Below are 13,993 nucleotides of genomic sequence, written 5' to 3'. Positions count from 1 at the left end.
TTTTGTGGAACAAATCTCTAAAAGATTGTTGTGAGCTGTGTGTACACAATTTTGATTTGTTGTTGTTATCTTCATCACGGTTCAATCTGGCTTCACACCTGCATTTGGGATCGTCCTAGATTTGACATTGCTATCCCAAATTGATGATCTGTGCCTTTCATCCTCTGCCAGTTTGCCTACTGTAAAACAGTTTATGTGAGGCTGCTGCTGAAGGTCATACTTCAGCTGGTACTGTCGGGGTGCTGGCAGTGGTTCCCAGCTGGTGGTCCAGGATAGTATAAAGACAAGGGAAGGTTTCTTACCGTCCTCTTTTTTATTCAGTAATTACAGTTGTACCTTGGTTCTTGAATGGAATCCATTCCAGAAGTCAGTTTGACTTCCAAAAACATTTGAAAACCAAGGTGCGGCTTCCGATTGGCTGCAGGAGCTTCCTGCACTCAATCAGAAGCCATGGAAGCCGCGTTGGATGTTCAGCTTCCAAAAAACATTCGCAAACTGGAACACTCCATACTTTTTGTTAGACCTTCATGGTTTCTTCCTAGAGAAACTATACTAGTTGATACAATTCATAGTTACTTATTATCTTTTTGCTGAATTCTGTTTCTAATTTACTTGGTACAGTGGTACCTCGGGTTAAGAACTTAATTCGTTCTGGAGGTCCGTTCTTAACCTGAAACTGTTCTTAACCTGAAGCACCACTTTAGCTAATGGGGCCTCCCGCTGCCGCTGCACCGCTGGAACATGATTTCTGTTCTCATCCTGAAGCAAAGTTCTTAACCCGAGGTACTATTTCTGGGTTAGTGGAGTCTGTAACCTGAAGCGTCTGTAACCTGAGGTACCACTGTACAGCTGTTGTTTTATTTACTCTTTTCTCTGTTCTAACAGCCATTTTGCATATGCTGGGGGTGGGGTATAAGTATTTTTTTAAAAAAATAAATAACTTACCATCTGTACATTTTGTTCCCCATTTAAAAGTGTGGGCCTTTGTTGAGAACTGGCCACTCTGACAACGATTCTGAACCACATTAGTCTTCTCAATCAGCATCCATTTCCAAACTGCCATTACTCCCAGGAGGCATGTTTAAATCTTTTTTTCAAATATTTATGCAGCCTCATGTGAGAGACATGAATCTGGTGATCATTGGGACTTAAAGTTAGGACTCAGATGGGTTTTGGATTTTGTCAGAACTATCACCTAGTATCCATGGGAGCTCTCCCAGGTCCTGAAGGACCAGCTGCCTATGATTGCCTTCCTGATCCTTTTTCCTGCACCCTGCTGCTAATTGCCTCTCCTTTTTGATCAGTTCTCCTATACCAGCACTCCACAGGCTCTCCAGCCCATTGAGAACAGGAAACTATATAATCAATATAAGGCAGATCTGAATCATTGCTGCACATTATTTGAGTAGTTTGCCTAATTGTGCAACAACAACTGTTTTCAGTCACTATTTTTCTCCATAAACCCAGTGATAATTTCAGACCTCCTATTCGGGAGGCCATTTATTCACAACAATACTTAGGACACTTATCCACAACAACAAATGTGTGGTTTTTGCATCGAGGTGAGTAAAATCACAAATATTCATGGCACCACTGTCAATGAGCAGAAGTAATTTACACGTCATCAGTGCCAAAAAGCTAAATGCATGGCCAAAACCAGTTCTAGAATTTGAAAATTGTAAGGGCTATTATCATCATCTCAGTAGAAATATTTGTAATTAGGGTTTGGTTTTGGTTCACGTGAATGCCTTCTTGCACAACTAGGCGTCAAATGCTTGATTCATGCTGTAATCCTGTGCCCATTCCCCCAAGAGTAAGCCCCATTTAATTCAGTGGGACTTACTTCTGAATAGATGCAAGCAGGGTTGCACTGTCAAAAACCTCGTTTTGATGCTGCTCTGCATACGCCCAAATTACTGTGCATAATACAAGAGAGTGGAAAATTAGGCCATATGTGCATATTGAGTGAGTTACATCATTTTCCATATGAGTCCCTAATTTAAGTAGTCATCAAATGCAGCCAAACTCACAGGAGCCAAGATGGAAATTAGTTGACACGATATATGCAAAAAGTGTAATATTTCAATTTACTTGTTAGTGTAACTGTTCATAATAGTGCATTTACCTTGGTTAGCTATTACAGGGGAACCAAAACATAAGGCAAAATTCTCTCTCAGATCCACATAGTGGGCTCTGTGTGAGGCTGATATTTTCCTTCCTGTCTGTTTTTTTCTTCTTCCCAAGATGTGAAGTGTAAAGTGAAGAGAATTGCATTGCATTATTGCCGCTTTTCAAATACAGCATACTCTATTTGCTGTATTGGCCATTTGGCTTTTTGGCCTGAGGTTGGAGCACTGAAATAATAAAGGGTGACTTAAATGAAGAAAAGGTTGGGGAAACATTCTGGCTTGCTAGCTAGATGGGAAATTCAGAAATGTGTTTTATAATTTTAAAATGTATTCTGGACCACTGAAATGGATCAGTCATTGTCAGTTGCAGTAGGATGTAATTCAGTCTGGATGTCTACAACCTATCTTTTTGTAACCATACATAACCTGCAGCCGAGTCTTATTGAAGGTTTTAGTTTTAAGTGAGCAAAATGAAAATAGTGTAATGGGGGGGGGGGAATCCAGCACAATGGTGTGCACATAATGGCAGAGTTTGAGACCTAACGCTTTGCACGTTCAGGTGGTGGCTTGTCTGCATTCATTGTTTCCCACAATAAATAAATAAATATGTATCACATCCCTCCTTCAAGGAACCCAAAACATCACATATCGGGTTCTCACTTTTATTCTCACAGCAATCCTGTAAAGTAGGTTAGGGTGAGAGATTCCTGTGCCCAGCAGAAAGAAATTCTCAGGTTACGGCAAAGCATTTTTCAGTGAAGGAGAAACACCTACTCCCCCTTGGAAATATAAAAGCTTTCAATTTTTGGATCTGCCTCTGGAACTAATTGGAACACACAGATTGCCTGTAAGGCAGAGGGCAAGAGTGCAGGAAAAAATGTGACATCCCTTATTTTTAGCAAATCTAGAGTTGAACTTTGGGTGATGCACCAGATATAAAGTTTATCAAACTATTGCCCACTTGTAGGGCACATGGTTTCCCCCATAGGAGTGGGGATTGGACAGATCTGAATTACTCTTATTTTTATAATTATAGTGCTAGGGTTGCATTGACGGTTTTAGCCCATGATGCGTTTCTACAGCTTTAGATTTTTTGCAGTGGGCACAGTCTAACCTAATTAAATCTAGAGATCACCTCTTCCATTTCATCTTCACTCTCTTACAAGCTGTCAATTTGCCTTTTCATCATGCACAGTGACTCTCTCTCTCTCTCTCTCTCTCTCTCTCTCTCTCTCACACACACACACACCCTTTCTTAAGATCTACACCGAAGAAGTGTTCTGGTGAACTTGAAAGCTTGCTTGCTGCCTTTTTATTTCTGTTTAGATTATATTAGTTCTTCTTGCATATGAATCAGTAAACAACCAAGTCTACTACTAGGAATATACAGTACAGCTATGTGAAAAACCAGTCTTGCAGTGCAATCCTATCCATGTCTACTCAAAATGAAGCCCTGTTGAATTCAATGGGGCTGACTCCCAGGTACGTAGAGTTAGGATTGCAGCCTAACTCAGGTATACTTATTTTCCATTTGAAAACAACAACCACAATTAAATACGGTATGTAGTGCCAAGTTCAGGCTCAAACAAATTAAAGAGCTAGTAACTGACCTAAAAAGCAAACCCATGGGGAAGGTATGGGGGTGGTGAACTTTCACCTCTCTCTCCTGTGGAAGATTTTGTGTAGTGGCTATTTGATCAGTTCCGTGTGTCCAACTGTGATCCTGCAGACCAAAAGGACACAGAACTGTTTGGTTCAGCAGTGGTAATGGAAGGAATAGGATGTCTCTTGTTACACTAAGGAGGTGCATGCAGGGACAGATCTACTATGAAACTAATTCAGCTTAAGCTTAAGGGCCCCTAACATAGAGAGGCCTCAGAAGCCACTTTAGTCCACATTGCTCTGAAAAAAAATCAGTCTAGTAGTCCCAATTTGAATTGCATGACTCAAATTGATTAATTTTTCGTTAATATGCTAAATTCCTAAATATTTACCATTATGGGGCAGTGATATGGATGGGCATATTCATAATGTTGTGCAGAAATAATTCAGGATTGGAGGTGTAATTGGTAATTTATTGCTGAAGAATCTAATCTTCTGTGGGCCAGACTGTTCTGAGGTGCCGTTGGGGGTTGAGGAACTGGTCAGATAACCCAATATGTAAGCACGATATAAAAATAATTGTTTCCCCAGAAGTACTTTGTGGCAACCTTATTAATTTTTGGTTTCTGATTTTAAGAATTGGCACTAAACACCTGGAAAACTAGCTGAACGAAAAAAAAAAGGCTTTTCTTTTCCCTAGCCTCTAATGAAAAAACAAGGGCTGAGTTGTAAAGTCCTTATCTGAATGGTAAAAGATTGTCACTTTAGCCCTTGTTGCCTTAATTTTTTTAAACACCTTAATCTTTTAAAAACAGTTTAGTTTGGGATCAAGAAACAGCACTGAGGCTGACAACCTTCCTGCCAAGTTCTGGGACGATGCAATTTGGAATGGCTGAGATATTAAACCCAGAATGTCTGAGTTTCTAATAGAAATGTCAACTCGATATTAGCTCCAGGAGTGCTACTGCAATTTGGAATGGCTTAAATGTACTTTTTGAAATCCAGCGGTGCCCCTCAGGCTTGTGGAGCTGCAGGAGTATTTCTGCAATGTGCCTTGTTATTCGGTGGCCTACCTGTTTGTGTGGCATTTATCTCTTAGGGGTTAACCACTTACATAAAATATATATGACTTGTCTGTAGTTTTAGATCTTTTTTTTCTAGATGACTTTGCAAAGAGAGTGGGTGCATGTGAAAGTACATATAGAGTTTTCTCAGCTGCAATTTATATTTAGAGAACGTGTTTGAATTTGTCTTTAACCTTTATGTGTTATACAGCTTATGTGCATTCTGCAGAAAGAAAGAGATAAACATAGTATGCTTTAATTGCTTTTTAACTGGATTAATAGGACTGGAGTACTGTGCAATTTTACTGTGAGACAAATTTAACATGAATGCAAATCACCGTTTGGAGTTGAGTGTTCAATGCAAATTGCTCAAAGAAAGAACACATTGATGGCGCCACATCTGTCCAGGAGGCAAACTTGTAAAATGTCTGACCGTTCTCCTTTCACACATTTAAATATTCCTCAAAACATCTTCGCCACGTTGCTACTGTGCAATATAAACTCTGGATCAGTTCACACATTCATCATGTGATAACCATCAGGGGGATATATTCAAATGTAGTTGAAGCACCATAGATACTGTTTTCATCACCTTGTGTGATCTTAGCCACACACTGTTTTGCAATGGAACCATTTCACATATCCAGTTGTGAGAAGTCAGGTGATATACATAGTTGCCCGAAACAGCTCTTAAAACTGCAATTCTGAATGTTCTTAGAAGAACACACTTGGATGTCCTTCTCAACAGACATGATAAGGCTTGTGGTGTTTGTCTGCCTATTTACTGCTTGAAGCTGGGGGAGGCCTAGAGGCCTATTTATATATTAGATGTTAATTTATCCCAGAATATCCCCCCCGCTCCGGCTAGCTTCCTTCACACACCGAAGCCTAATATCCCCAAGATGGAAACATTTAGTAGAACAGGTTGCTAGAGACAAAGTAGGGGGGGTTGGTCAAAAGATGGTGGGAATGTATACTTTTTATGTATGTGATGCTAAAACTGACACAATATATAGTACACTTTTGGTTAGCCTTTGTCCAGTTTGGGTCCCCAGCTGCTTTGGGACTAAAACTCCAATTATTTTGAGCCAGCATGGCTGGTTTTCAGGGGTGATGGGAGTTGTAGTCAAATATTGGCAGACTAAAATTGTGAAAGGCTCTTTAGATATTCTCCCAGATATATATGAGCCAGTTCTTCTGTGAGCAGCTCATGTATGTTTGGAAGAACATTTAAATGCTAGCCCTCATGGGTGGTGAGAGTAAGACTGCTTTAAGAGATGATCTGGAAGGAACCAAAATAAAATATATTAGAAGTGTGTGGGAGTGGTGGTCAACAGCAGAGAAGAGGAGAGTGAGAGAATGAGGAAGATGAACTAAGATGGTGTATACTTGTACCAAAGTATAATGAAGTATTTGTTGTTCTCATACAATGGCTTCCATAATTGCTTCATATCACAAGGATTATGGGTGAGGCTCAATTGCATGCGGTGTTTCCACTGAAAGAACTCGTGTGGGAGCCACATACAGAGAAGCGGCTCTCCTACAGCCACAGCGAGCATAATTTCTAAAGGGCACCACAGTAGAGCCATCGTTAAGTTTGATTAATAGTTTCTTTCTGCTCCTTTCTATTGTAAAGCTCTGCATTAGCTGACAAAAGAATGAGCATATTGATTTGATTGCAACAGCACAACCGAGAGACCCGTGAATGCTAAAATGCACAATTTCTTAAAGGAATGATCTGCAGCGTCTCTCTTCTGTTTCCCAGTATTGGAACCGTAGTGGCAAAGGCTTGATGGAATGCACCAAAGTGTTTTGCCACCGTGTTTCTGCTAAGGTCACAACCCATCCCAAACTAAGCACATTTAAGTACTACTGATTCCAGGAGGTGACGAAATGCCATCCTCTCCTCCCTCTATAGTCTTAAAGAGTCACAGTGCAGGATAAGCAGTGTGGGATTTGGGTGGGGCAAAGAATTGCCTGGCTGAGAGATAGGTCAGGCAGATTGATAGTGACTTGCTTAAGCTCACTCTGCATCCAAATCCAAAATCAATTTACTTCATCGCACTGGGGATAAGCAGGTGCTTATTGTTGCAGCTACGTGTCAGGTAAAATTGACACATTCCTTTCTAACTTTCATTTTAGAAATAAAATGCAGATGAACATGAGGATGTGCACCACTAGGTGTGCACCACCTACAGGAAATCTTTTTAAATGTATAATCTGCTGCAACAAGCAATCTTAATATATTTTGCTTAGACTGTGAAAATTAAAAGTCCCTTCATGTAGGTATTACAAATGGATTAAAAATTATTCTTTATCAATAAAGTCAGATGATACAATACAGTAAGCAGATACTGATTATTCTTTTACTGCCAAAGCGGAGTGGTGATTTATCATTAGAACTGACAGGCCTCCAGCTACTCTGAAAATGGGATTATTTTCAAAACGGCTATTTCTAGAAGGCTTTCATTTATATAACTCATCCATGTTGAAAGCTAGGAAACAAACTGGATAAAGGAGCGCTCTGATAGCTCAGTTGATAGAGCACGAGACTCAATCTCAGAGTTACAGATTTGAGCCCCACATTGCGCAAAAGATTCCTGCATTGCAGGGGGCTTGACTTGGGACTCAGATAGATTGGTAAAGAAAAAGTGTTGTATTTGTGTTGTACATGCAATATAACACTATGACACCACATGGTGCTGTGGTGTCCCGTCTTTTGCTAACGGATTTCCCTGTATGAGTTTGCAACGCGTGTGTAGTGTTAGAATATTCCGTTCCACCTTAAGGGACAGGCATGAGACTGTGGTGTGTCACATGTCTGTTTACACTCCAGCACAGCTTGCTGGGAACTTCCGTTTGTGTATAGCTTTTGCTTATGCTTCTTGCTTTGGACATGAAGGGGAGAAGACATGTGTCAGGGGTTCAGGGACAGAGGCACAGGGTAGGCAGGAGATGGAGAGCGATGGGGATGAATCCCAGGACAGCGAGGAAGAGGATGACAATGACTCAAGAGATTCCATGAGTCTTTCCAGCGAATCAGAGGATTCCCAGAAGCGGGCGCCGGTGGTCAAGGCCAGGGGAGCCCCAGGGGGGACTTGTCAGGAGCAGGGGGCCAGCGGGGGATCCCAAAGTGGCAGCTGGGCGTCAGGACCAGCCTCCCCGCCAGAGTGCAGCGAAGGGGGTGGAGGTTCCAGTGTATCAGGGGAGGCGGCTCCGGCAGTAGAGAAAGGAGGGAGGTCGGAGCAAGCCACCCTGCCGGAAGGGGAGGGGAGTAGTGAAGGGAGTAGCGTAGCTGTCAAAAGGAAAGTTAGAGGTTGGGGGCGCGCGCCAAGTTCAAATGTAGAGGCGCGCGGAAGTACAGGGAGCCCGGAGGAGGGGCCAGGTCCCAAAGCCCGCAGGAGGGGGCAAGAGCAGTCTGATTCCGCGTTGGAGGAATCCAGGAGGGGCGAAACCCCAGCGGGCAGAAAGACCCTGCGGAAAAGGAAAGAGAGAAAGAGGTGGAGCAGCGCAAGCCTCTTAAACTGGTGCAGGGGAGGGACAGATTCAGAAGGGACTTCAGCGGTCTAAGCCTAGCAGACGTAGGGCTGCGCGCCTCGGATCTGAAGCAAAGAATGAACTGCAATAAACACTTTTGTATATAAGAAAAGAAAGGCGTTGGTCTTTTGTGAGCTGAGACTTGAGGCAGCCCTGACAACATGTTTTTCCTTTTGTCCTGATGTACGCTGAATAAACTGCTTGTAAATATGCTCAGCACAGCCTCTCCCTGCCACTTTGGTTGCACAGTGTTATTTACTCTGCTGAGTGTGCATGCCCAGCTTCTGAAGGTTTCTGAAGCTAGGGTTCCAGTTTCATGCTGATCCAAGGACTGGAGATCGCCCGGCACACTGGCCGGTGGGCTGGGGCCTGCTGGGGGCCTGCCAATTGCCCCCAATTCCTTGGCTGCATCCCAACATCCAGCCTAGATCCCAACATCCAGCCAAGATCCAGCCTAGATGGCTCTTGTGGTCCCTTCCAACTCCAGGATTCTATGAAGAGATGGAAGAATTGGGCAGTTTCAAGAGGCACTGGAAGCTGCATTAAGTGGGGGTTGCAGGTTGCCCACATGTGCTCTACCATATGTTGCCACTGCTGGCAGGCCTGCAACGACTCCTTGGCAGATACATCTCTGCAGAAAATATAAAGTTTGGAAAATACTGAGGGAAGCTCTTTGTACTGAGTGTTTTAAAAAGCCCTTAAAAAGCTACCTGCAACCCCCTCTGCTTTACTAGAGCAATACACATGCAAATAAGCAGCCAGCAATTGGCCCTCATAATACTCCGTTATCAGTATGTCTTTAAAGCCATGAGGCATGTTGCTAAGATCCCAAACATAAAGTCCCCTGGCAGGCTAAGCCCCTAAGAGAATGTTAAGCAAGTGACTTTAAATAAATGTTCCTTCCCGACAGCTCTGCAATTAACTTGTATCGACGACTGTGTAGCATGTAGTTGTTCAATAGTTAACATGCATATAAATAATCTACGACATGTTGAGCTTTGTAAAAATGAAATCTCACTGAAAGCTCTTGGAATATATCCATGTACAGGAATTTGCCTTTATTTACTATTCCGTAAAGACAGAGATGAAATGGAATGTGTGTAAATGTGGAATGCCAGCTGCATTAAAGGCAGGAAGACTTGCTGGCTGCTTGATTTTTGTTTTGCTTTCATGCTAGATGCAAACCTTTCAACGCTATTTAAGCTTAGGAGAATAAATTGTTTTAGTGCTAAGGCTCTGTGCCTCTCCAATCCCTGCCAGAAACAAAAAACCACATACCCCAGACTTGGTACCACTTGCAGAGCCCAACCAGGTATAAATATAATTTTTCAATTTCGCTCTAGTGAAATTTGTGTGGTCTCTGATGCATACTTCCAAATCTTATGGCCAGCCTATCCCACTGTAAGGACAGATGTGTTAGTGCATTAAGTATTGGGAATGAACTGTTAGTAACTGCAGAAAAGTAAATGTTTCAAGACCTCTGGTTTTTATTTTGTAGTGTTGCTTGTGTGTATCCTGCTGTCACTGAGTTGATATTTACTATCGACTGCTGCTCGATTTTTTAAAAATAATTGTAATTGGCTGTATTTTAATTGTTGATGTGTTTTGCTTTTATCTTTTTTGAAAACCACCCTGGGATCACAAAAGAGATGAAGGGTGGGGTGTAAATCACATCAATCCAGTCGGCAGATCAGCCTAGCTGACAAGTTTCTATTCCTCCCTTCAGCATAAATTTTGGTTGTCCCAGATTATACTAATAAGAGCAGAGTAGAATGTATGATAAATCATGGCAGCCCATCATGAGAGTAAATCTCATTTCCATGGCGGAAGATCTTGATCATTTAGATGGAAACACTAAATGTGGATGTGCCCAAACTGCTTTCAAAGGGAGCGTAGTTTTCTAATGCAGTTGCATACATTTTCTTGTGTCTTATTAACTAGTTATGCGGTTTATAAATTTTGAGAACATGAAGTTTTAATTTAGCTGTGAAATACCATTTTATCTGTTGTGTTATATGTTCACTTATCTGCCTGGAAACTGTGTGCAACCCTCCTGAGAGTCTGTTATCACTGAAACTCTTTCCAGATTCCTTTGAAATGCCTCAGCTTTTCCACTTGAGCGCGAACCTCCAAATACTCAACATTTTCTGTGGCAACTGCAAGCCAGGCCTACTGCATAGATAATCTCTTCATCAGCCCTGGACTTCCACCACTATTTATATATATCCAGTGTTGGTGAGAGGCAGCTGGTGACCACAGCATAACCTGAATAACGACATATACCAGTGTCTTCTGTGGGATATGTAGAACTCCCATGAGAAAGATTTTTGGTTTATCAAAACCTGTTTTGCTTCTTTCAAGGGTCCTCAGAGATGTTGCTTGAGTAGAATTCTAGAATTTTGTCTTGGAATTCTGCCTTCTGTGACATTTGGTGGTAGCAACAATATTAATTGCAGTGCTATTTTTCTAGAAAAATAGGTGCTGGAACTCATAATGAACGCCTTTTTGGTTCTCTTATAATAACAACGGCACCCACCTGAGAGGTGCTGGAACTGAGTTCCAGCTGGAAAAAAAAGCCCTGATTTTATTTTTTATTTTTGTCTCTGACGGTGACATAAGAATAGCCCTACAAGAGCAGACCAACAACCCATCTAGTTCAGCATTTTGTTTTTATTTTGAAGTAATATTTAGTCACTATGAACAGCAGCCATTGATAGCCTTAACTTCCATGAATTTATCTAATCCCCCTTTAAAACCACCAAGGTTAGCAGCTATCACTATGCAAATTCCATGTTTATATGCTGTGTTGTAGAAGTAGTATTGTCTCTCCTGAAACTCCTACCCTTCAGCTCCATTGGATGAGCCTAGGTCCTAGTACTGTGAGGGTGGAAGAAAAACAACTCTGTGTCCTTTCTCCCCATACTATGCATACTTAAACACTCTTACCATGGCCTCTTGTACTTCCCTTTTCCTGAAGTGAAAAACACTAAGTGTTGTAGCCTTTCCCCACAGAGGACTTTTTCCAGGTCAGTGATCATTTTGGTCACCCTCTTCTAACCTTTTCTAGCTCTGCAATAACCATTTGGAGATGTGGCAACCAGACCTGTGTTTATTTATAATTAAATTTCTATCCTGTCCTTCCAAAGGAGCCCAGGGCAGTTGTACACTGCATTCAGAGTGTGGTCACATCACACATTTGTATAAAGTCATTATGATTTTGGATGTTTTATTGTCAAACCCTTTTCTAATGACCTCTAACATTCACCTTTTGTATAGCAGCAGAATGTTGGGTTGACATTTTCATTGAGCTCTCTGCCACAACCCCAGGATCCATTACTGGTCAGTCACTTCCAGCTCAGATCCCATCAATGTATATATGAAGATGGATTGTTTGTTTGTCTGGAACTTCACACTTGCTCACCCTGAACCAGATTTGCTATTTTGATGACCATTCTTCCAGTTTAGAGAGATCTTTTTTTTTTTTTTTTTTTTTTTGAGCTGTTTGGTTTTGCCACCCTAAATAATTTGAGGTCATCAACAAACTTGGCTACCCATGCAATGTCACATGCTAACTATTTTAGTTCACTTAGTGTCTCTGTTCACCTTTTGGTGATTACACCTCCTCTATCAGCCTCCTTTTCCAAAGAGCCCCCGACCGGCTCTTAGGAGTGACTTTCCAGGACAGAGCAGAACCCCCTTCCAAAAGGTTCTTCCAAGACATTCTGTTTGCTGTTCTCTGGATTCAATCCATTACCTCTCATTATGAGGAATTATATTAATGGACTGCAATTAATGGGGATCCTTTAAAAGAAAAAAAATCAACCTGTTTCCTAAAATCTGTTTGAGGTGCAACCAAAGGGAAATGCATCTGTTTCAATGTGTTTCTTTTTGTACTAAATTTGCAGAAGTGATTTGTTTGGGTATTTTTAAGGTGAAATAAATGAAAGCTGGAAAGTCTCCACTTTCTAATGCACTATCTGACTTAAAAGCTGTGTTTCTTTTTTGGGAGGAAATGCTGCAGGCCATTAGTCCTGAATGAAGTCTAGAGCCTCGGGGAATTTTATGAGAAATGGACACACACACACACACACACACACACACACACCATAGGAATGACTGAGTCATTTTGTACATACTCTAAAACATTTCCATGAGGAAAAATCCATTTTTAAATCTCTTGAACCATATATTATACAGAATAGCACAGGATGAATAACTAAGCTTTGCTTCTGCAACAATAGCCACTGTTGTTCTGACATACTTAGACACCCTTAGGTGAAAAAAAATGACATGTTCATGTGGTGTGCTTTTCTTTTGAAAAGATAGTGCTGCCCAGACTCATGCAAAGTTACAGAATAGTAAAATCTGCAGGGAATGAACAGCTCTCTGGCTATGTCTTGTGCCACCATTAGCTGATAGGTTACCAGCTGGGAGATCAGACGATCTTTGAAACCTGTATCCAATTTTGTGCACCCTTTTGCTGGCTTCTACTGTTGCTGGTAGCAGATCTTTCACCACCGCAACACTGGTAGCAAAAAGGCTCCACACTGACAGGCAAGAGGGTTTCCAAATTTTTTTTTTCTCAAAACCTCAGATTTAAATGATTGCCTCCCCACCCTTTCATATTCTTCAGAAAGGAAGAATATGAAAGGGAAGGTGGATGTCACAAAAGAGAATAAGAGAAAAGCAAGATAATGTAGACAAAGCAAGAACAGGGCAGGATCATCACAATATTGGAGGGGGAGCATTCTTTGTCTGCAACCCATATTGCTCCTCTTAACTTACGTTCCACTTCCAGGAAATCTCGTTGATGGGTAAACATGGACTTGCTTACGGTGCTGGTATTTCATTAGTAAAGCAATGTTTCTCACTTCAGTGTGCTTTACTGATGGCCTGTAATAATTGGACAGGAGAATTTGCTCAACCAATATTTGGTTGATCACATTGGGATGTGGGGGTGGGGCACTGGGGTATATTTGGGCAAGCTTTCCTTCAGGGAAATTGGGACATGTCCTGGGGAAATCGGTGCAATTTGCACAACACACTGTGTGAAATCACTTACTAGTACTCCACCGTTGGATATATGAAATACTAACAAGTCAGCTTCTTTCTGAAGCCCTTTCCCCCTCTGCATCACATTGCTGTTTTGCATCCATCAATTTAGCCTGACACATCATGTGCAGTTTCAGCCTTCTTTCTGAAGCCAGAAAAGACCTATTCATTGCATTGATCCCGTACTTGGTCAGTGTCCTAGTTAGAAGAATAAAGGAAGCCCTAAGGAACACTGTCACAGGATTTATATACACCATATAAACCAGATCCTTCTGGATTTTCCTATACTGAATAAATGATCTTTGATGCTGCAGTGCTGTGTCCTTGTGAGCTGCCCAACTGGAGGTAGCCATCTAATTCACAATGAAGTATGTAGCTCTTTAGATGACTGCCAATTATATAACTATTGTATGAGAGCAAAAAGTGCCAGAAAATACCTATTTTAAGCTCTTTGTAGCACAAGGCATACATTAACTGGGGAGTGTTTTCCAACTCCTTTATTTTATTTTCAGTTGTTTATTTATTTCTTTTCTTTCCTTTCTCTAGGCAGTGGAAACCAACCTGGCTTCAAAGGATAGTCACTGGGTCTATGTTAACGAGGTAAGAGAA

General features: G+C 41.5%; 1 protein-coding gene across 6 annotated transcripts in view; it reads left to right on the top strand.

Moving 5' to 3' along the window:
- GRID1 (glutamate ionotropic receptor delta type subunit 1) overlaps positions 1-13,993 on the top strand; it is a 707,273-nt gene that overhangs the window by 545,596 nt on the left and 147,684 nt on the right. For all 6 annotated transcript variants that reach the window (XM_081004876.1, XM_081004878.1, XM_081004877.1 and 3 more), the window contains exon 5: positions 13,931-13,984. In XM_081004876.1, coding sequence (XP_080861002.1) covers positions 13,931-13,984 — 54 coding nt within the window. The remainder of the gene's footprint in view (positions 1-13,930; positions 13,985-13,993) is intronic.

Source organism: Podarcis pityusensis (genome assembly GCF_964106645.2).
Source record: "Podarcis pityusensis genome assembly, chromosome: 5".
Lineage (NCBI taxonomy): Eukaryota > Metazoa > Chordata > Lepidosauria > Squamata > Lacertidae > Podarcis > Podarcis pityusensis.
Note: the sequence above shows the minus strand (reverse complement) of the source record. Positions and strands in the feature narration are given on the sequence as shown.